At 34.8% G+C, this 25,336-nt stretch overlaps 1 protein-coding gene across 3 annotated transcripts in view; it reads right to left on the bottom strand.

Moving 5' to 3' along the window:
* The window catches only part of EEA1 (early endosome antigen 1), a 141,006-nt gene that overhangs the window by 11,095 nt on the left and 104,575 nt on the right, over nt 1–25,336 (bottom strand). For all 3 annotated transcript variants that reach the window (XM_057486515.1, XM_036891056.2, XM_057486516.1), the window contains 5 exons: nt 23,855–23,994; nt 19,837–20,167; nt 19,361–19,462; nt 17,382–17,576; nt 3,131–3,313 (listed from right to left, as the gene is read on the bottom strand). In XM_057486515.1, the coding sequence (XP_057342498.1) occupies nt 3,131–3,313; nt 17,382–17,576; nt 19,361–19,462; nt 19,837–20,167; nt 23,855–23,994 (951 nt within the window). The remainder of the gene's footprint in view (nt 1–3,130; nt 3,314–17,381; nt 17,577–19,360; nt 19,463–19,836; nt 20,168–23,854; nt 23,995–25,336) is intronic.

Genomic DNA, 25,336 nt, shown 5'->3' with positions numbered 1-25,336 from the left:
TTTTTTCTTTCAAAATAAAACTTCTAAAATTTTAGTTACTCCTTTTTTTTGATATCTGACAAAATGACATAAGAAACAGTATATTAGGCTAAGAAGATTTCTATTTAATTCTAAACTTATTATCCTAGAATTTTCACTTTATTCAGGGTACAAAATTTACAGTTAAATTCTACTTCTACCTTTCTTCAACAACAAAGAATAGCACACAGCATAGCTAATTTGAAATATCCAGTCAACAAACAAGTATTTCATAAATAATCCAGCAGATGGGGCTAAAGGCATAGATCAGGCCTGCCAGTGGTCTTCCATTCTACTGGTATCTTGGTGTGCACTGTCAGCCCACAGATGGCAGGCTTGACTTTGGTAGGTGTCTTGTTACAAAGTTCTGAACCTCTCCCTTATGCTTTATGTACAGCAAGATCATATAACATCACTGAAGCAAAAGAAAAATAATGGCTGATAACTATTTCTATTCTGGTCTATAAATACCATTTGAACTTCCCTAAGAATTTACTTCATTTTTTAAAAAAATTAACTTCCATAAAAGAGCATATACTTCTCATTTTAGAAGTATTAATATAGAATGTATCAATATCATTTTATATTTAGTGAAATGGTGGTAAAAGAATAAAAGGCTACGAATCAGAAGAACTGACTATCATGGTTCTGTTACTGTGCAACACTAGGCCTGTCCCAAACCTCGTCGGGCCTCAGGCTCCTCATCTGAAAAGGAAGCTTTGGAATAGAGGATCTATCCACAGCCTCTTACCAGGTGTAAAACTCCACAGCAGCCTATTCCCCTGCCCCTTTCTCTTCTTGTCCATATTTATATTTGAATTATTCTTTAATGTATAAAATTATTAGTACACAATATAGCTTTCAGGCATAATAAAAATAGTTATTGGCTTAATGAAAGAATATTGATTTAAGAGATCTAAGTCCTGTTATTAGGCTATGCTCTTGGGTAAACAATACATCCATATGAAAATAAGAGTGTGATTTCTATAGGACTCCTACAGTTAATCAATAACTTTCATCTCCTCTATCACATAATATTCTTGAATTCATACATATCTCCATCCTTACTATTACCAGCCCAAGCCACCATCACGAGCGCTTGGACTACTACTACAAAGTCTCCCTGGTCTCTATCATTCAGCCATGTCTCCCTAAAATCCATTCCTTATACTGCTGCCAGTCAATGGCCTAAAATACAAATCTGAGCAAATCCTCTCAGTGGTTCCATCCTACCGCCTTTAGGATAAAGTCTTAAACTCTTAAACAAACCTTTCTCTGATTTCCAGTAGTGTTGTAAAGAAAAAAATAATGATAATTTAAAGGTACTTTTAAAGAATAGCAAATAAGGCACAGTCTAAATATCAGGCAGCATTTTTTTACTTGTAACAACTCTTGCTAACTTTAAACTAAAACTTTATACATGTAATCTACTGTTGGCACTGTGAAAATTTTCTTTTCCAATTTTCTATTTCTTTGTCAAATCATTAGTCTCCACAGATACCTTCACTTTCCTTGCAGACTGTACTTTCTCAGCCCTTTGTTTCATCTTCTCTCTCCCATTAATCTCTTTTGTTCCATCCTCTCTAATCCCTGTTCTAATCAACTCACACCTTGATTACTGGAAATTCAATGGTGGAAGGAAAGGAGATAGCCTCTTAACTAATCTTCCTACTACTTGGTTACCCTAGGTCCAACCCAAGCTGTCTGCAACCCACTTCCAGGTTAAGATGCCTCAAGTACCGTTTTTCTTCATTTTACTCCTTTGCATAGACTCTCCATTTTTTTCCCAAATGTAAAGTCTAATCATTCTTGCTAGGCATCTAAGATACTTCACAATCTGATCCCAACCTTTTTAACCTTAACTTCCAAACACAAACCAGCACTCTAGCAAGACAATAGTATTAATTGTCTTCTGGCTTTGCTCATTCCCACTACACCACCTTTTCTCAAACGTGCCTCTGGATGAAATGACCTTTCTCAGGATTCTCTGTGTGTTTAAATTCCATATATCTTCTGGACCTGGTCAAGTCCTACCTCAGTCATAAAGCTTTCCCTATAACAGTTTATGAATAAAATATATAAATATTCTGTGATTTTCAACATTATTTTTCAAGGACATATTTCAAATTAAACAAAGGCAAAATCTAAACACAGGAAAGAAAAGCATAGTATTTCACTGTGCCAAAAAAAGAAGAGAGAGGGAGCAAGAACTGGCTGAATCTTCTGTGAAAGAACAGAAATGTTTTGTTTACCTTAGAGAATTGATACCTTAAATACTGCATACAAACCATTTACTCTTTTTCCATATCTTTCATTTTAATAAACATGACACTTTAATCAAACAGTATTGCCAAGGACAAAGCCTGCATAAATAGTTAGATAATTAAGGTTAAGTTTACTTTTAGCTGTAATCTCCTAATTTTAATCATTAGGCATTCCAATAGTCTTGGGAAGTTGACAAATATATAAAACTAAAGTTAATATTGCCTGACATGCAACAGTAAAATTGTCTTTTTACAAATGGTTTACATTTAAAACTCTTTAGATTTTCTAACAGCAGTCCTTTTTTCAAGTTAACTTTTTACAAAAAAATAGCAAAGTTCTTAGATAAGCTAATAATGTAGCAATTAACATATTTCCAAATTATTTTACTGTTATAAGTTATTTTTAAATGTATAATATATATATGGTTATAAAGCAATGTAATTTTTAAAAAGCATGTTACTCCAGATATAATAATTTAATAGAAAACAAGCATGACAGTCCACAAATACTAACATTCCCTTGCCCTTCTATATTCAAATCAATCATTTAATGAACATCTATAAACAACTTAACTGAGTTTTTATGATATAATATAGTTTACTGTAATAGCACAAAGACAAGTAGTGACTCTATAGCGTCTTACTATGCTGATGGACAGTGACTGCAATGGGGTGTGTGGGGAGACTTGATAATATGGGTGAATGTTGTAACCACAATGTTGCTTTATTAAGACTGTATATCAATGATAGCTTAATAAAAAATATATATATGTATGTTATATACATACATACATACACACACACACACACATACACACACACACACACACATATATAGTTTACTATACCTTAAGATCCTGCCTTGTGGCAAGAAGTTCAGATTCCTTCCCATAGAAATCAGACTGAAGCTGTTTTAGATTTTCCTGACTTTTTTCATAGGTGTTCTGTAACACTGATATTTTCTCTTTCTCTGCTGTGAGTTCCTGGGCTGCTTGTGTTGACTGCTGCTGTAGTTTATTCTCAAGCTCTGTCTGAAACATACAACAGTTATTTAAAACAGTATGCAAACCAAAACCAGTTACAAATACTAAATGAAATCCATACAATAAGAAGATCCTTGAGAAATGAACTGCATTTTTGTCCCCAAATCCTTCTAACTTTAATAAAGAGTAAGTTATTATTATCTTATAGTCACAAAGTTAAAAAATTAAAAATTTCAACAAGTCCCAATTTAGAAGCCAAAAAGTGAAGAAGCAATTAAATAAAGAAAAAGAGCATTTCACTGGAGGCCCTAAGTACCAAGGTCTCAGGAAACTCAGAGCAACAATCACACTCGGTGAAAGTTACACTGCTAGATGCTTTAGAAGATGATATAATTTAAGATTGATCTAAGAGGAAGTTCTACATGAAAGAAATTAAAAAGCCAATACTGCGTTGAAGTATACAGTTTCTACTCCTTGACATTTGAGAATAACTTAGGAAATTTCTCTAGGTCATCTTTAACATTAAGGGAGAAAAAGAAAACATTGCAAAGGTCCAACTCCTCTAAATTTGTCTTTAATCTCTAAGAAGATTCAGGAGATATGCACAAATTATGACTATATACACAGTATGAAAATAATCACTTGGCTTTTAAAATAAATATCGCTGCTTCAGTGAAACTGTTGTTTAAGTTACTAGAGACCTGCTTATTACAAAAAGCAGTATTCATGTTCTTGTCCACACCTTACTTGACCTTCCAGCAGTACTTGAAATAGCTTATGATATCCCTTCCTAGTAACATTCTTCAACATGGCTTTCAGGGCACCTTCTGATTTAGGTTCTCTTCCTACCTCACTGGTCATTCCTTCTTAAAACCTATTACTAACTCCTCTTTTGTTTTATTTCTCCATATTGTAGGACCCCAGGATTCTGTCCCTGGCCCTCTTTTATTCTGTATACAGTCTCTCTCTAGATCTCAACTAGACTCATGGCTTTAAATGCCATTTACTTACAACTAACTCCTGAATTTATGTCTCTAGCTGTGACCTCTCCACCTGAACTTGAGGCTCATTAAATCCAAGTACTGAGGTTTCTGACAGCAACCATGCTCATCAAAAAAGCTGCTACTTCCCCAGTAAATATGGCCATCTGTCCACTTGCACAAGCCACAAACCTAGAGTTATTCTTGATTCCTCTTTCCATCATCCCTCACCATCTAATCTATCAGCAAGTCCTGGTGATTCAACTTCCAAAATATATTCCCAAATCATCTGCCTCTAACACTTTAGTTCATGTCATCATCATGTACTGTCTAGACTACTGCAGTAGTTTTTCAATGCTTTCCCTGCTTGTCCCTTTATCTCCCTTTAGTCAGATCACAGCATTTCTGCCTAAAAATTCTCCAGTCAATTCTAATTATCCTTAAAACAAAATATATCATTCTCTATTATCTTGTAATCTACAAGTTTGCACGCATATGCTTTAGCCTGTTCTACTCATCTGAACGCGTCTCAAATTACTCTCCTTCTCTCCCACTATACTTAACCTATAGTGGCCTTCGGTTTTTAGAAAATACCAACCTTATCTAACCTTCAGGTCTATGCACTGGTTGTCCCTGCTGACCTTTGTATAGATAGTTCTCGAATTTCATGTATCAGCTCAAATCTTTCCAGAGAGACTTCTTTGATCACCCAACCTTTAGTAGGTCTCTATCGCAACACTTCTCTCACATCACCCTGTTTACTTTCTTTCCCCAACTGTAAGCTCCATGAGAACAGGCTCCTCGTCTGTTCATGAGTGTATCTCTAACACTCAAACTTGTGCCATGGCATAAAATTGGTGCCTAGTAATATTTCTTGAATGACTGAATTACAAATAGATTGGAGGTAGAAAAGCCTGGGATGTCTATTAAGAGCTTATTTTAATAGCCCAGGTAAGAAGAAAAGAAAGCCTGGACTATGGCTGGTAGTGGGAAGTAAGAAAAGGCGACGGATTTAAGAGAGCTAGAAAACAAAAAGCTCCCTGCAGATGGTGGTGAGAGAGGAGAGACAGAGGCTTCCTCCTAAAACTGGATACAATTAGAAAATATAGCTGGTGCAACTAATCCTGAGAGAGCAACAGGGAAGAGGACAGCGCCAGACTGCACACACCTGGAGAAAAGAGCAGACCTCACCGAACAGGGTAACGTACCAGAGCTGTGGCTCCACGGGACCCGAGCACTTCCCCCACCCAAGCTCACCGGCGGGAGGAAGAGAAACTGAGCAGGGAGGGAGTGGAAGGCCTGGGACTGCTGAATACCTAGCTCCGGAGATCTGCGCTGGAGCAGAAAACTACATTTCATGGTGCTTTCATCATACTCTTCTGATTACGGGGTTGGAAAGCTGGGACAGGAGGAGTCCCTGCGGAGACTGGGATTCCGGCCACTTGTGGAAAGCAGGGATCCATATCCGGCTGCTCTGGGACAAAAGCTTTTATCTGTGTGCTCGGCCCACTGGTTCAGGCAGTGGAGACAGGCACAGCAGCCGGGAAGCTGGGGAACAGCTCTTTCCTCCCCACAGGGACCAATACTGCTCCCCTACAACCCCCAACATTGCTTCAGGGGCCAAGCAGCTCCAGAATAGAGCTTCTGGACACTAGAGGGCGCCATATACAAATATGAAATGCCAAAGAAACCTGGTCCAGAGTAAAATTATTAATACAACTCCCGAGTAAGACTTAAATGATATGGACCTCGTGACTCTTCCTGAAAGGGAGTTCAAAATAAAAATCATCAACATGCTAATGGAGGTATGGAAAGACACCCAAGAACTCAGGAATGAATTCAGGTTGGAGATCCAATTCTTGAAGAGCACGATGGAGGGTATTAAAAGCAGGTTGGATATGGTGGAGGAGATGATAAATGAAATAGAAACTAGAGAAGAGGAGTACAAAGAAGCTGAGGCACAGAAAGAAAAAAGGATCTCTAAGAATGAAAGAATATTGAGAGAACTGTGTGACCAATCCAAACAGAACAATATTTGCATTATAAGGATACCAGAAGAAGAAGAGAGAGAGAAAGGAATAGAAAGTGTCTTTGAGGAGGTACTTGCTGAAAACTTCCCCAATCTGGGGAAGGAAATAGTCTCTCAGGCCATGGAGATCCACAGATCTCCCAACACAAGGGACCCAAGGAAGACAACACCAAGACACATAGTAATTAAAATGGAAAAGATCAAGGATAAGGACAGACTATTAAAAGCAGCCAGAGACAGAAATAAGATCACATACAAAGGAAAACCTAGCAGGCTAACATCAGACTTCTCAGCAGAAACCTTACAGGCCAGAAAGGAGTGGCATGATGTATTTAATGCCATGAAGCAGAAGGGCCTGGAACCAGGATTACTTTATCTGGCAAGATTATCATTTAAATTTGAAGGAGGGATTAAACAATTTCCAGATAAGCAAAAGCTGAGAGAATTTACCACCCACAAACCATCTCTACAGTCTATTTTGGAGGGACTGCTATAGACGGAAGTGTTCCTAAGGTTGAATAGCTGTCACCAGAGGTAATAAAACCGCAGTAAAGAAAGCAGAACATCTAATTACTAAGCAAATGAAAAATTAAATTAACTATCCCCAAAGTCAATCAAGAGATAGACAAAAAGTACAGAATATGATACCTAATATATAAAGAATGGAGGAGGAAGACAAATGAGGAGAAAAAAAAAGAACCTTTACATTGTGTTTGTAACAGCATACTAAGTGAGTTAAGTTAGACTCTTAAATAGTTAGGAAATTAACCGTGAACCTTTGGTAAGCATGAATCTAAAGCCTGCAATGGCAATAAGTACATACCTATCGATAATCACCCTAAGTGTAAGTGGACTGAATGCACCAATCAAAAGACATAGAGTCACTGAATGGATAAAAAAACAAGACCCATCTATATGCTATTTATAAGAGACTCACCTCAAACCCAAAGACATGCACAGACTAAAAGTCAAGGGATGGAAAAAGATATTTCATGCAAACAACAGGGAGAAAAAAAGCAGGTGTTGCAGTTCTAGTATGAGACAAAATAGACATCAAAACAAAGAAAGTAACAAGAGATAAAGAAGGACATTACATAATGATTAAGAGGTCAGTCCAACAAGAGGATATAACCATTATAAATATATATGCACCCAACGCAGGAACACCAGCATATGTGAAACAAATACTAACAGAACTAAAGGAGAAAATACAATGCAAGGCATTCATTTTAGGAGACTTCAACATACCATTCACTCGAAAGGACAGATCCACCGGACAGAAAATAAGTAAGGACACAGAGGTACTGAACAACACATTAGAACAGATGGACCTAACAGACATCTACAGAACTCTACACCCAAAAGCAGCAGAATACACATTCTTCTTAAGTGCACATGGAACATTTTCAAGAATAGATCATATACTAGGCCATAAAAAGAGCCTCAATAAATTCAAAAAGATTGAAATTGTACCAACCAGTTTCTCAGACCACAAAGGTATGAAACTAAAAATAAATTATGCAAAGAAAATGAAAAATCCCACAAACACATGGAGGCTTCACAACATGCTCCTAAATAACCAATGGATCAATGACCAAATAAAAACAGAGATCAAGCAATATATGGAAACAAATGACAACAACAACACAAAGCCCCAACTTCTCTGGGACTCAGCAAAAGCAGTCTTAAGAGGAAAGTATATAGCAATCCAGACATATTTAAAGAAGAACGAACAATCCCAAATGAATAGTCTAACATCAAAATTATAGAAATTGGAAAAAAGAAGAACAAATGAGGCCTAAAGTCAGCAGAAGGAGGGACATAATAAAGATCAGAGAAGAAATAAATAAAATTGAGAAGAATAAAACAACAGCAAAAATCAATGAAACCAAGAGCTGGTTCTTCGAGAAAATAAACAAAATAGATAAGCCTCTAGCCAGACTTATTAAGAGGAAAAGAGAGTCAACACAAATCAGTAGTATCAGAAACGAGAAAGGAAAAATCACGACAGACCCCACAGAAATACAAAGAGTTATTAGAGAATACTATGAAAACCTATATGCTAACAAGCTGGGAAACCTAGGAGAAATGGACAACTTCCTAGAAAAATACAACCTTCCAAGACTGACCCAGAAAGAAACAGAAAATCTAAACAGACCAATTACCGGCAACGAAATTGAAGCGGTAATCAAAAAACTACCAAAGAACAAAACCCCCGGGCCAGATGGATTTACCTCGGAATTTTATCAGACATACAGGGAAGACATAATACTCATTCTCCTTAAAGTTTTCCAAAAAATAGAAGAGGAGGAGATACTCCCAAACTCATTCTATGAAGCTAACATCACCCTAATACCAAAACTAGGCAAAGACCCCACCAAAAAAGAAAACTACAGACCAATATCCCTGATGAACATAGATGCAAAAATACTCAACAAAATTTTAGCAAACCGAATTCAAAAATACATCAAAAAGATTGTACACCATGACCAAGTGGGATTCATCCCAGGGATGCAAGGATGCCACCAACATTCGAAAGTCCATCAACATCATCCACCACATCAACAAAAAGAAAGACAAAAACCACATGATCATCTCCATAGATGCTGAAAAAGCATTTGACAAAGTTCAACATCCATTCATGATAAAAACTCTCAGCAAAATGGGAATAGAGGGCAAGTACCTCAACATAATAAAGGCCATCTATGATAAACCCACAGCCAACATTATATTGAACAGCGAGAAGCTGAAAGCATTTCCTCTGAGATCGGGAACTAGACAGGGATGCCCACTCTCCCCACTGTTATTTAACATAGTACTGGAGGTCCTAGCCATGGCAATCAGACAAAACAAATAAATACAAGGAATCCAGATGGGTAAGGAAGAAGTTAAACTGTCACTATTTGCAGATGACTGTACATAAAAAACCCTAAAGACTCCACCCCAAAACTACTAGAACTGATATCGGAATACAGCAAAGTTGCAGGATACAAAATCAACACACAGAAATCTGTGGCTTTCCTATACACTAACAATGAACCAACAGAAAGAGAAATCAGGAAAACAACTGCATTCACAATTGCATCAAAAAAAATAAAATACCTAGGAATAAACCTAACCAAAGAAGTGAAAGACTTATACTCTGAAAACTACAAGTCACTCTTAAGAGAAATTAAAGGGGACACTAACAGATGGAAACGCATCCCATGCTCGTGGTTAGGAAGAATTAATATCGTCAAAATGGCCATTCTGCCCAAAGCAATATACGGATTTGATGCAATCCCTATGAAACTACCAGCAACATTCTTCAATGAACTGGAACAAATAATTCAAAAATTCATATGGAACCACCAAAGACCCCGAATAGCCAAAGCAATCCTGAGACAGAAGAATAAAGTAGGGGGGATCTCACTCCCCAACTTCAAGCTCTATTATAAAGCCATAGTAATCAAGACAATTTGGTACTGGCACAAGAGCAGAGCCACAGACCAATGGAACAGACTAGAGAATCCAGACATTAACCCAGACATATATGGTCAATTAACATTTGACAAAGGAGCCATGGACATACAATGGCGAAATGACAGTCTCTTCAACAGATGGTGCTGGCAAAACTGGACAGCTACATGTAGGAGAATGAAACTGGACCATTGTCTAACCCCATATACAAAAGTAAACTCAAAATGAATCAAAGACCTGAATGTAAGTCATGAAACCATTAAACTCTTGGAAGAAAATATAGGCAAAAACCTCTTAGACATAAACATGAGTGACCTCTTCTTGAACATATCTCCCCGGGCAAGGAAAAGAACAGCAAAAATGAACAGGTGGGACTATATTAAGCTGAAAAGCTTCTGTACAGCAAAAGACACCATCAATAGAACAAAAAGGAACCCTACAGTATGGGAGAATATATTTGAAAATGACACATCCGATAAAGGCTTGACGTCCAGAATATATAAAGAGCTCACATGCCTCAACAAACAAAAAACAAATAACCCAATTAAAAAATGGGCAGAGGAACTGAACAGACAGTTCTCCAAAAAAGAAATACAGATGGCCAACAGACACATGAAAAGATGCTCCACATCGCTAATTATCAGAGAAATGCAAATTAAAACTACAATGAGGTATCACCTCACACCAGTAAGGATGGCTGCCATCCAAAAGAGAAACAACAACAAATGCTGGCGAGGCTGTGGAGAAAGGGGAACTCTCCTACACTGCTGGTGGGAATGTAAATTAGTTCAGCCATTGTGGAAAGCAGTATGGTGGTACATCAAAATGCTCAAAACAAACATACCATTTGACCCAGGAATTGCACTCCTAGGAATTTACCCTAAGAATGCAGCAATCAAGTATGAGAAAGACCAATGCACCCATATGTTTATGGCAGCACTATTTACAATAGCCAAGAATTGGAAGCAACCTAAATGTCCATCGACAGATGAATGGATAAAGAAGATGTGGTACATATACACAATGGAATACTACTCAGCCATAAGAAAAGGGCAAATCCTACCATTTGCAGCAACATGGATGGAGCTGGATGGTATTATGCTCAGTGAAACAAGCCAAGCGGAGAAAGAGAAATACCAAATGATCTCACTCATCTGTGGAGTATCAGAACAAAGGAAAAACTGAAGGAACAAAACAGCAGCAGAATCACAGAACTCAAGAATGGACTAACAGGTACCAAAGGGAAAGGGACTGGGGAGGATGGGTGGGTAGGGAGGGATAAGGGGGGGAAGAAGAAAGGGGGTATTATGATTAGCATGTATGATGTGGGGGGTGGGGGAAAGGGGAGGGCTGTACAACACAGAGAAGACAAGTAGTGATTCTGCAACATTTTGCTGCGCTGATAGACAGTTACTGTAAAGGGGTATATAGGGAGGACCTGGTATAGGGGTGAGCCTAGTAAACAAAGTATTCGTCATGTAAGTGTAGATTAATGTTAAAAAAAAAAAAAAGCAGTTCCTGTGTGGTGACCTCCAATGAGCTCTACACAATGATATAAAGGGCATATAAAAGTGTAGGCAAAGGGTCTGTTTGTGTTTACACAGAGGATCAAAGCCTAATTTGGCTACCCCGAAAATGAACTAAGATACGATATGAAAAAGAACTTCCAACATCAGCATTCTCGGGAAGACTCATGACAGAAGATGATCAGCAAAAAAAAAAAACTCCAACAAAGATCCATGCACTGTCACAGGTGTAGATGCCCTCATCCCACCAGTTCCTGGACTTGCCATGGGAATGAGGAAGGAGATATCTAAGCTGGCCTGAGCATACAGTAAAACAAAAATTGGACTGGATCTATACTGTTGGAACTCAACCAAGAATTAGGAGAAGTGCAAATTGTAGCACTCCAAAATCTTACAACCACAGACTATTTATCGTTAAAAGAACATATGGGATATGAACAGTCCCCAGGAATGGGTTGTTCTAGTTTATCTGAATTCTCTCAGACTGTTTAAGTTCAGTCGGACAATATCCACCATATCATAGATAAGTTTTCACAAATGCCTAAGGTACCTAACTGGTTTTCTTGGTTTCACTGGAGATGGCTGGTAATTACAGGTATGCTTTGGTTAGGTAACTATATTCCTATTATGTTAATGTGTGTGCACAATTTAATTAGTAGTTTAAAACCTATCCATGCTGAAGTTACTCTACAAGAAGATATGTCAAAGAAATAATCAATCTTCCCAGGTTTTCTTCTGTCTGCTACTTCTATAGCTTTTCTTCTTCCTACCTAATCACAACCTTTAAATAGAACTCGTGCCACATGTCGAATTTACTGAGTATCATAATTCTTCCAAGTGGTAAAGACACCTCAAGACAAATGCTGGGCATAGAAGCCACAGGGCATAAATATGCAAAGAAGTAAAAAGCTAACCTTTTCAAACAATAAGGCTTCTCTCTCACTTACCAACTTCACATTTCCCTGTATGGCCCCGGAAGATGACTGGTTAGCCAGAGACGGGTAAGATTCCTCAAGGGAGGAACAACCTAAGACAGGCACAGTCGCAGGGGGGCCATCAGGTGAGAAATTGGGGATCAACAGAGGTGAGGCTTAGAACCTCACCCCCACTGTTCTGAGAGAAATCTTCTGCATACGTGGATGTTTTATTGCCCTGGTCTAGCTTGGATTAACACATAGTCTACAGGCACACACCTGATCATCTACATTTGCTCTCTTACAACACTAAACTCTGTTTTCTACCTTTATCTCGTATCTACCTACCACTTCAGCATTTTATTAAAAATAATAATAATAAAGAGAGAAATGTGGTATCCACATATAAATCAAGTATAAAAACCAAATGAGTATTCATATTTGAACTGACTGTTTATAGTTCATAATGCATGAGCAAAACTGAAAGCTTCTGTGATGACTGCCCCTGTAATGTTCACCATGTAACTTATTCACTATGTAAGAATTTGTACTCCATGTAAGAACTTGTTCATTAAGCTTCAAAAGATTGGAGACTGATGAAAATTAGGCTTGGGGTGGATTAATGATTGTGCATTGAGCATTGACTCCCCTATAGAGAATTTTATTGTTGTCAACAACCATTTGATCAATAAATATGAGAGATGCCCTCACAAAAATAAATAAATAAATAAATACTTAAAAGTCAAAAAAAAAAAGTGGACAGCTACATGTAAGAGAATGAAACTGGATCACTGTCTAACCCCATACACAAAAGTAAATTCGAAATGGATCAAAGACCTGAATGTAAGTCATGAAACCATAAAACTCTCAGAAAAAAACATAGACAAAAATCTCTTGGACATAAACATGAGCAACGTCTTCATGAACATATCTCCCCGGACAAGGGAAACAAAAGCAAAAATGAACAAGTGGGACTATATCAAGCTGAATAGCTTCTATACAGCAAAGGACACCAACAATAGAACAAAAAGGTACCCTACAGTGTGGGAGAATATATTCATAAATGACAGATCCGATAAAGGGTTGACATCCAAAATATATAAAGAACTCATACACCTCAACAAACAAAAAGCAAATAATCCAATTAAAAAATGGGCAGAGGAGCTGAACAGACAGTTCTCCAAAGAAGAAATTCAGATGGCCAATAGACACATGAAAAGATGCTCCACATCGCTCGTCATCAGAGAAATGCAAATTAAAACCACAATGAGATATCACCTCACACCAGTTAGGATGGCTACCATCCAAAAGACAAACAACAACAAATGTTGGTGAGATTGTGGAGAAAGGGGAACCCTCCTACACTGCTGGTGGGAATGTAAATTAGTTCAACCATTGTAGAAAGCAATATGGAGGTTCCTCATAAAGCTCAAAATAGAAATACCATTTGACCCAGGAATTCCACTTCCAGGAATTTACCCTAAGAATGCAGCAGCCCAGTTTGAAAAAGACAGATGCACCACTATGTTTTTCAAAGCACTATTTACAATAGCCAAGAAATGGAAGCAACCTAAGTGTCCATCAGTAGATGAATGGATAAAGGAGATGTACTACATATACCAAATGATTTCACTCATATGTGGAGTATAAGAACAAAGAAAAACTGAAGGAACAAAACAGCAGCAGAATCACAGAACCCAAGAATGGACTAACAGTTACCAAAGGGAAAGGGACTGGGAAGGATGGGTGGGAAGGGGGGGATAAGGGCAGGGAAAAAGAAAGGGGACCTTATGATTAGCATGTATGATGTGGGGGGTGGGGGCATAGGGAGGGATGTGCAACACAGAGAAGACAAGTAGTGATTCTATAGCATCTTACTACGCTGATGGACAGTGACTGTAATGCGGTTTGTGGGGGGGGACTTGGTGAAGGGGGGAGTCTATTAAACATAATGTTCTTCATGTAATTGTAGATTAATGATAACAAAATGAATTAAAAAAAAAAGAGCTAGAAGACAGGTTAGCAGGAGGTAGTGCTAACTGCCTATAAAGGAAAGAGAGGTTGATCTCCCCACACATTATCTACAAATATCTCATTTCACCTCCCTTTCGTTTCCTCCAAATTAGCCTTCATGCTGAAGGATTCCTGGACATCTTTTTTCATGTTGAAAATGATACTGCAATCATACACATTTTCTTTTGTAGAACATGACTCCTTTTCTTTAACATTTTTTTCCACAAATCTAGTTTTCTTTCTCTTTAATTACCTTTATGACTCTCAACTAAGCCCTCTGCAAAGTTTCAATAATGTCCGTAATGTCCCTTTTGGTTCATATTTGGGTCTTTATAATCTTTACTCTGACTGATGGATTTAGTCATTCATTTTTTAAAAACTGATAGCTTATTTGTTAAAAGACACAGTTCTCTGACTTTGAGGAACTCAAATCTCTTAGTGAGGATGTACATTTAAAAAATAAATAAGCAAATAGATCAATGCAACAATTTGGTAATTGCTTTAACAGAAGTAAACCCAAAGTTCCAAAGCACAGTGCAGGCAGGACAGGCATTTACAAATTATCCTTCACACACTGATCAGTTTTTGCTCTAAAACAGGTCTGATCACATTCCTCCCTTCTGAAAAACCTTTAGTCCTACAATATTAAAATTTTAAATGGAAACAACTATATAACATATTCTGTGATCTGACTTCATCTAACTCTGTAGACTTAACCTCCCCTCACTTTTCTATCTACAATGAACTCCAATAGCTAATGTTCTATAATGACATATTTTTAAGTTTTGCAAACTTTGCTAATAGTTTCCTCTCCTTGATACATGATTTCCTCCTTTTTTTAATCTTCAGAATTATTATCATCTTCAAAGGCCCAGTTTAAATGCTAGCTTGTCTAGGAAGCCAGTTAAAATTTCCATTAAGTTCCCATTTTTCTTATATATTTTTTTAAGTTCTTGTTTTACTCTCATTTTATATATTACAGTTATCTTTTTTTACATCCTGCTTCCTCATTTAATTATACTCTACTTAAGAGTAGGAGGCATAGTCTATTCATTCTGTATTCCCACAATAGATTTTGAATAAAGTTGATGCAGGAAACTGTTGACTTAAATTGCCTGCTTGCTGGATTCTTGACTAGTGGCTCCCAATCATATATATACCTTTATGTGTTTTATATGTATCTAAGTGTGTACACATGCACATCTACACCCATTTAAACATTAACCTCGTTTTCTTATTTCACTGTGAGCCAGTGATAACTGTCACAGACCATCACTGCATCATCTGTCATTCACACTGACACTCTTAGATCATAGTTTGCTATACTTCCATATATTATCCAACTATTTTGCTTCTACATTGCACTGGGCACAGTCCTACTTAACTGTGCCCAGTTTAAATGCATTATTTCAATCTTTACAACAACTCTATGACCCCATTTTATTTAGCTCAGAAAGATGAATCACTTTCCAATGACCATAAACCTAATGTGTGTCACATAAAAATCAAATTCATATCTGCCTGACTCCAAAAACGTATCTTCTTTCCATGATGCTACACTGCTCTTCAACAATACCAAACTATTCTTGTTTTTCAATGATTTTTCAGTTACTCCAAATCCCAAGTCTAATTTATAGAGACTGGTTATCCACCCAACACTCCCCAAGATTAAAAAGTGTTCCTTATCCTAGTACTATATGCTAATATAAGTGAACCACTGCTATGGCTGAATGTGTCCCCCCAAAATTTGTATGTTGAAGCCTTGATTCCCAGTATGATGGTATTTGGAGGTGGAGAGGTCATAAGGTCATAAAGATGGAGCCCTCATGAATGGGATTAGTGCCTTATAAGAAAAAACCCAAGAAAGACCTTTCTCTCAGCCACATGATGATACAGCAAGAAGGCAGCTATCTATACAGCCAGGAACCTATCTATAAGCTCTCACCAAAAACTGGATATTCCGGATGCCTTTAGAACAGACTTTCCAGCCCCCAGAACTGTGAGAAATAAATGTCTATATTTAAGCCACCTCATTTATGGTATTTTTGTTATAACAGTCCAAACAAGAGAACTACCAATATGAACATTTCCTCTAAATCTCAAAACCCTTAAGATGTCATCTAGTAAAACCATGCAAGGTAGAGCCAATATATATTAATATAAATGTAATTAGAATTTAATAAAAAAGAAAATGTGGTAAAAGTAGTTTGTTTTTTTTAATTCACTAAGATATAATGTTAAAAAATGAAGATGTGGGGAATACTTGGACACAAGGCTAATAGATTTTGGAATGACCTCAAGATATCGAAGTATACAACAAAATACCTATTGTGATTATTACATCCTGACTTATGATTATAAATGATCACACACATAGATGAGCACAGGCAAATTTTCTAGTCTTTGTGTTATTAGAAAGTTAGTCCTATAAAGTGGCATAATAATAGTTTTAAAAATAGCAGTCAACATAAAATATGCATTTGTGGGTTAATTTTTCTTTTCTCTGGTTAATGTGACAGACAACTCTTAATGACATGACATATTTTGTTTGTTCTACATTGTAGGGATTTTACTTCTCTCTTCTCAATGAGTCAATTAATACGCACATACCAATAATAGGGAAAAACTTATTTCGTTCAAATGTTAAGTACAATTGATTTTTTATCAACTCTTGGTCTGGACAAGTATTAAAACATTTAAAAATGAAAAACAGATGCTCAATAATAAAGTAGAATAGTTTGGAAATGGAAACCGCTACAATGTAACTTCAAGAAAAAAGTATATGCAATGTACACTACTGAATTTTTAAAATTTATCCCATTTTGTACTTTTTGTTATTTCCCCTTAATAAGGATAATTTTTAAAAATTCCTTTAACATTTTTGAATACACTTGAAATGTATAAATTATTCTCTTAACATTGTTCTACCTTATTATCTATAAAAAGGTAGTTTTACGTCTATCAGAGAAATCATAGGACTATAATTTTACAAAATAGTTATCTGACAACATGGTTATAGTGAGAAAATCCAGACAGATATTTAATCACATGATTAAATGCTTTTATACATTTAACTTAGAGAAATTTTGAGCATATACCAACTATTCTTTTTTGTAACTCACCTGTGTTAATTACATTACCTTAACTGCAAAGTTTTTCCTCCCATAAAAAGTAAACAATTATCATATTCCTAACCTTCTGTGAAACAGCGATTTTAACTTCTTCTTGGAGTGCTTCAATTTGCTTTTTCTTCTGTTCAGTCAATTGCTTAAGCTCATTTATGTTGCCCTTAAGTTGTTGTTGTTCTTTTTCCTTTTGTTTTAAAGTATTTTGGGACTGTATGACTTGCCCCTGCATTGAACTGAGTTCCAATTTTAACTGATGACTAGTCTAAAAGAAAATAAAATCTGGTTAGCATTCATTTATTCATTCAACACACATTTATTGAGTATCTATTATATGCCAAGCATTACTCTAGGAAGAAACTAGGGACCCTGTTGACCACAGGTAATCAGCAGTAAACCAAAAAGAATAGGCCCTGCTCTCCTGGAACTTTCATAATTGACACCACTCACTGTTAGATGAATGCTGGATTAATCATCAATATTTGTTTAATTCTACATTTTAACTTACCTATTTGGATAGCGTGTGTAAATGAACTATTATTCCCTTGTATCACATAAAATAGAAATATCAACATCAATCTTTAGATTTCTGGAATGTCTACTCTCCTTATTCTCAAAGAATATTCTCAAAATGCTTACTAAGCCTGGTGGCCACGGTTAACCAGAAACAACAGCACTATATTAGCTATGATAAAAAAAAATCATTTTTGGCATATATGTTTAGTATCTGTCTGATAACACTAAACTATTGTGTATATAGTTTATATATATATATATCACACAGTAGTTTCCTCAGAGATCTGGGGAATATTTTGCTACTATTTTGTTTTTATAATCTATTAGGATATATTTTTGTTCAAAATTAAGTATAACATAGAAGTCACACTCAGGTTCTTCTGTAACCAAGGTGAACTACTACTCTCTCCAGCCCTTCCAGTTAAAGTCATGTTTTCATGTTATGCATATTGCATATGAACCTATTTTGAGCATTTGACCATGTTCAAAGATACTTGTAAAAAACTTTCAGTGCTATATATAGAAGCTTCAGCTATCTCCAACATAAAGGTAAATATTTTTGTACAAAACAGTAGTAACTGTAACAATAATGATGATTATGTTATGAAAACCAATGAAAAAGTGAAAGCTAACATTTGAACATTTCTTTTATTAGTGTTTTAAGCATTTTGAAATGTATTAACTCATTTATTTCTCAAAATAATTCTGTGACATAGAGTATATTATTAGCCCCATTTTACTACTGAGGAAACTGGAGCACAGGGAGATTATATAATCTGCCTAAGATAAAGCAAGACAGCATAGTGAATAGATGGCACAGCCAGGATATAAATCTGGACAATCTGGATTCAGAGCTTGGGCACTAAGCCACCATAATTTTGCCGCATACATGGCTGGCATCTAAAGCACAGATGTCTTATTTCAATCAACAGCCAGTACAGAACATATTAAAGACTTGTCAGAACTAAATTTTGCTGCTTTATCAAATCAAATCTCTAGAAAGCTATGTGTCTGGACTCCAGCTGCTAGAGGTAGGTCCTCAGAAAATAACTACACACACACACACACACACACACACACACACACACACACTCATATATTCACTCATTTGCTTCTTTGAATAGAAGCATTAACCATAGAAAAATCTGTTATACAATTATCAAATACACCATTAATATAAATGCCCATGAAATAAGAGTTCTTAAATTATCATTTCTATGGAAAGCCTATCAAGATATTTTTTCAACTATAAATAATATTCCTTAATCTATATTATCTAATTATAACTCTACAGTTAGTTGACTCAATTTTTCACCTTTATTAATTATAATCCTTTATTTTGGGTCTTCTTCTATAAATTGGCTTAAATATTTTCATAGTAAAACATACAAGACAATTTAAAATTATGTGTGTATGATCCATTACATTTCAGAGAAATAAATCTTCCTTTGACATATCAATGTGAAAACATTTTGAAAATATAAAACCTATTATGCTTTACATCTTCTATGTTAAAGGAAAGGAAAATCCTACCTCCTCCTCTTTTTCAAGTGACTTTTTCAGTTCATTCTGTTCCTTAAGTACACTTTCTGTCTGTACTTGAAGTTGATGTTTTAATTCTTTGCAAGTTTTTTCCTAAAAGAATAGAAACTACATTATGCAGAAAATATTTATGGTAAGGTTAGGAAGTGTGGTTTATAAGCATAGTAAGATCCACAAAAGGAACTAACTAGAACTATTGATGGTTTAAGATGGGATAGAATCATCCACTTCAGTTAAACAGGCAAATACTATAGCAGTAAATGGGAAGAGACAGGAAAAGGCTAAGAATTTCATTAATCAACCAACAGTTACAATAAATGCTTCAGATAATATTTAGATAATATTTTAGAACACTCTGGAAATCACATTTGTATGTCACAGAATTAATAATTAATTTATGCTAAAAAAATCAATACATTTTAAATAAAAATCACTTCTACCTAAAAAAGTAAATATAAACAACTAACCAAATCTAATACAGCAGCTTTTCCTTTCTGATTTTCCTTTTCAAATTCACTTTTGGAGTTCTTCAAAGAATCAGAAACTTTTGATAATTTCTCTTTTGCTGCAGAAAGCTCTGTCATTAGAGTTTCTCTCTCCATCTTCACTTTTTGTAGTTCTGTTACCGCTGTTTGAATTTTGTTATTCAATTCCTTGTGTTGCATCTTTGCATCTTGACTTAAATTTTCAATTTCTTTTTTCAAGTTTATTTTTTCTTCCTCTTCCTTAGTAAGCATTTGCTTAATATTTTCAAGAGCTTCAGATTTTTTCTGTAGCTCCAACTTTGTACTGGATACTCTAAACATTTAAGAAATATTTTTTTTAAAGAATGTATAATTTAACATTTCTAATTTAACATTAAAAAAATTAATTTAAAATATTATTGTTTTTAACTTTCTTGTGTAGTTCAGAAAATAATAATTTAATGTCATAAGACCACACAACCAAAAAATGCCTTAGAACATCTGAGCTGATCGTTTAGTAGATGAAGATTTTTTTTTCTAAAGTCAAATAAATTAGTGGTAAAGCCAAGGCCATCTAAGCCTTGACTTAACCCAGTCTTGTCACCACAATGGATCCCCCCAAAAGAAAACTGAGCGTATAGCAGATGCTCTAGTCTGCAACAGCCAGAAAAATTTTTTCATGTACCCTAAAGAATTTATTCATTGTGTTAGTCCCCAAGCACATATAGAATTTTGCCTCTTTCATTGAAAACATAAAGCACATGTTTTTGATAGGCCTTAAACTTCCAAAAAAATACAGTAAATAAAAATATTTCATTTCAAGCACAGAGGAAAGACATCAGATTTAATCTAATCCTAGAGCCTAGCAGATTATATAAGAGATTTGTTATTTGTCCTTTAACATAAGTTTCTACACCTAACTGAAAAAACTATAAGAATGAGGAATGAAGATATAGCTTTAGAAAAGTTAAACTAAACACTTTTACTCTTTTCACAAAAGCAATGAAGTAATACATATTATACACCTAAAGAAAAACATGCATTAAGATCAACAATTTTTTAAGTGAAAATAAAACCAGATGCAAAGTAATAAATTTCTGGAATGCATACTGTTTCTATTATACTTTATAGTCAGTATGAACTCAAAAGTATGCTAAAAATAGGTTATTAAAAGCTGTGCTATCCATGTATTTGAAAATGGGTATTAGTATTAATATAATATCAGAACTGTATCTATACCTTAAAATTTTCCAACTTTCCAGTCCCAGAAATTTACTATTATTACTTGTTATAAAAATGATGACATTAAATACACTCATAGGATGATGTACCTAATTTTTATAGGTCTGAAAAGTCATTATGATAATATTATTTTACTATTTTAATACAGTTAAAATCTGTCAAGTAACCCTAAGTTTAGGACTTGTTATATTTATTTAGTACGCTAGTTAACTTTCCCATAAATAATTATTATAAAATCCTAAGATAATATGAGTCAAAAAGGCAAAACAGATATAAAGGTTTGCAGTCACTATAAAACTTTGTTAATTAAAAAAATATATATATATATTAAAAGAATAAATAAATCCATGGTCATAGTGGGAAACCTTAACACCCCTTTCTCAAAAACTGATAGAATGCCAGAGAAAATAACTGGCAAGGATATAGAAGATTAGAATATTATCAACTACCTTGACCTAATTGGTATTTATAGAACACTCTACCCAACAATATAGAGTATACATATTGCATATGGAAAATTAACCAGTATAAATCATACATTGGGTCAAAAACAAGATAGTCAGGAAAGTTTGAATTTTAAGGAGTATATTCTCTGACCATGATGGAATTAATTAGAAATCAGTCACAGTAAGATATCTACAAGAACTTCAAATATCTGAAAAGTAAGCAACATACCTCTAAATAACCTATGCATCAAAGAAGAAATCACGGAAGGTATTAGAAAATATATTAAACTGCACAGTGATGAAAATACATTGTAAGATGTGAGTTGGAAGGAAAGAGTTGAATGCATAAATGTAGGTGGGCCTTAGAAAGGGTAGCTGAACCCTGGGATCAGGGGTGAGGTTTACTCAAACCTGGATGTGCTTACCTAGGTCTCCCTTCCTGGGTAGCATTCTAGAAATACAAGACCCACATAAGAAACATCTGCAAAAAGTATGCAGGCAAAAAAGATGTTAATATTAAAAGGTTTTATTACCCCAATATAATGTGGAAGCCTCTGAGTCTGAACCATGAGATTAAAACACAGAATGAAAATAGGCCCATTTCTATTGAGCCCATTAGAAATATAAGTAATCATTGGGCCTATAGAGTCCTTGGGAAACAAAACAAAAACCATCTAAGAGGTGATCTTCATGGACTGATGACTGAGTTCCAGAGGTGATGAACCACTTAGGAGTGATATGAAGGATAAGATGTGCTTCCCAAATAGCTAGGCACTATAAACTATGATAATAGTAAAATGGAATACTCTTGGAGGTACAAAATGCATCTCCAAATCTTAAAATTTGAAGAATCAGTACCCAATTTACTAGATGTGAGAAAGTTTTCATCATCACTCCCAAAACAAGGATGAAACCATTAAGGTATGAAACAACTTAATTACCAATTCTGATGGTTTTGATTTTATTTCCTTGAACTGGAATTTCCCATTTTACCTTTCTCATGCTCTCAGCCTCCATCTTTATTTCTGAGTGAAAAACCCTCATCCCCATGACATAGATCAACTCTGTCAACTCACTCAAAGTGGCCTGTTTGGCATGTAAAGACAAAGTCTACCAAAATGTGACTGGTCACAAGCCCTCCTATGAATACATCTTAATGAATGGGGTGGAACTGATTTTTAACCATCAAAATTCCAGTGAGTTATGTGTCCACTGAAGATCTCATGGCAAGACCCAATCCAAGCATCAGCAAGAACAAGCTAAGCAAGAGACTAATACTACCTTGGGAGTTAAGGAAAGATAGCCCAGTTCAGCACTTTTATGGCTATATGGAAAGCATCCAGAAGCACATACCCCCTGTGCCACCAATCACATTTAGAATTTCATATACCAATTAATCTTTTAGATCCTAGTATCTTCTAAACTAATCTACCCTTACAGTGAGAGCTGTCGTGAGCCCAATGAGCACTTAGTACAAATGGGAGAAAGGGCAATCTTCATCAAGATAATTTATTCCATCTGTTGAAAAACTGTCAAACTATACTGATTTCATTAGAATAAGACATGAAACTACCATCTGCATAAATCTGACATCTGACATTGACAAAATGCAGAGTGAGGAATTGGAAAAAAGAAACAGATACTACAAAAGGTAGACAGCCACAAGGAAGCTTTCACATTAAGAAGCTATAAAAAGAAGAGCAAACTAAACCCAAGTGTAAGGAACAGAATGCTAAAAGTAAGACGAGAAATAAATGAACTGGAAAGTTGACAAAGAAAATTAAGTTTTTTTTATAAATTGATAAATCTGTAATTAAGATTGGTCAATAAAAGAGAACACAAATTATGACTATTAAGAATAATGAGACATCACTAAAGATTTTACAGAACTTAAAAGTATAATAATATTATGAATATTATACTAATAAATTTGAAGTTTAGAGGAAATGGACAAATACCTTGAAAGATACAAACTACCAAAATTGACTCAAAAAAAATACTAGAAAATAATAGTATCCTTGTATCTATTACAAACTACCAAAATTGACTAAAAAAAAATACTAAAAATAATAGTATCCTCGTATCTATTAAATAAGTTGAAGTCCACATTAAGAAGTTACTCAGAGAGAACTTCAGGCCAACTGGTTCATTGATCCTTTCTTGTGAAGCATATTATGCTGGCTTTGTTTTTCATTCACATTAACATCAGCAGTTATATAATCAACACAAAAAAAACAGTTAATAAATCTTTAGGCACTATGATAGTGAAATTGAAATCTTAAGGAAACTTTATTACTTAGTTTATAATCTTCTCCTTATGTAGTTTAGCTTACATTTCTTTCTCTATTTCAAGTTGTTTACTCAATTCTGTGGCTCTAAGCTCTAAATCTGTGTTCCACTGTCTTTGTTGTTGTAGATCCTGCAAAGCTTGCTCCTTGCTTGCTTTAACTTTAAGAGCTTCAGCTTCTAATTTCTATGGAAGAAATATAGTAATCATTTTAATGTCAATAACTTTCCATCTATTATTAAATATTATAACATTTTTGTTTATACTCAAATTGGTATTGGCATAACATACAAAAACAACCACAAAATACTTACATTATAATAAAAAACATATTCTGAAGCCTTTACTAAGTAAAGGAGTTATTTATCTTGGAATCTGGCAATAGCAGGCTTTATACCTAATAGGTAGTCACTAAATTTTTACTTTTCAAAATTAACTCTGAATAAGAGAATAAGCTTAAAATAATTATGTCTATTACTTGAGCAAAAGTTATTCACTGAAGCATGAAAAAACTAAGTATAACAGTGTCATAGCAGGACCCACTTAAAATATATCTTTTATATTCGTAGTTAGCAGCAATGATGTAATTGTAAGTATTAAAAACTAAAATGGAGTTGCCATGTCCTCCTTCTAATTAGCATCTAATGACCATACTATAAAGCCAATTACATTTCTGATTTTGCTTTTTTAATCTCTGGGTCAAAAAAACTATTGTTTTTCATAGTGTAGTTTCTCTCATATATATATATATGTATATATATATATATGTGTGTGTGTGTGTGTGTGTATATACACATATATATATATACACATATATATGTATATATGTATGTATTTTTGCAAATTACAAAATTAAATTGTTAAGTATATAGAGTATCTATAAGCAATGCATTTCCCTGTATAATTGTAATAATTTTGCATCCTATATAGTTTATAAACCAATCTAGGTACTTGTGGTCCTCACTCAACACTTACATTGGATATTTGATATAAATATACTAATTCTATAACAATATATCTATGTAAAACATATGGAATACTTCCTAAATAATAATTACAAAATGTTAAAGGCCTAATAATAATAGACACTCACAATAGACATTCCTGGTTTTAAATAACTATTTTAAAAAGATAGCCAAATAAACTTCCCATTAGGTACTTTTCAATAGAATAGATTTTCTGTTATTTTTAATCATTACATAAAATAAGAAACAAAATCCAAAGGGTAAAAATGTACAGTTTAAAAAAGGAAGTTTACCATATCTGAAATACTATATTGAAATAAGAAGATAAGGAGGTGGGAATGCTAAAACAAAAGAGACTCTTCAACAAGCATAAAATGGTTAAGTTCCTTGAAATTATAGTAGATCCTTCATTGGTTGTCTCTTGGAAATAGTTACATTACACTGAACCCATTATATATATGTTAACTGTCATTTGTAAAAGTGACCAATTAATAGAGAAATTAAAAGTAAAGATGGAATTCAAAATTAAGATGTGAAAAATTACAGGTAATTTTAAAAATTTT

The sequence above is a fragment of the Manis pentadactyla genome, chromosome 10 (assembly GCF_030020395.1).
Source record: "Manis pentadactyla isolate mManPen7 chromosome 10, mManPen7.hap1, whole genome shotgun sequence".
Lineage (NCBI taxonomy): Eukaryota > Metazoa > Chordata > Mammalia > Pholidota > Manidae > Manis > Manis pentadactyla.
Note: the sequence above shows the minus strand (reverse complement) of the source record. Positions and strands in the feature narration are given on the sequence as shown.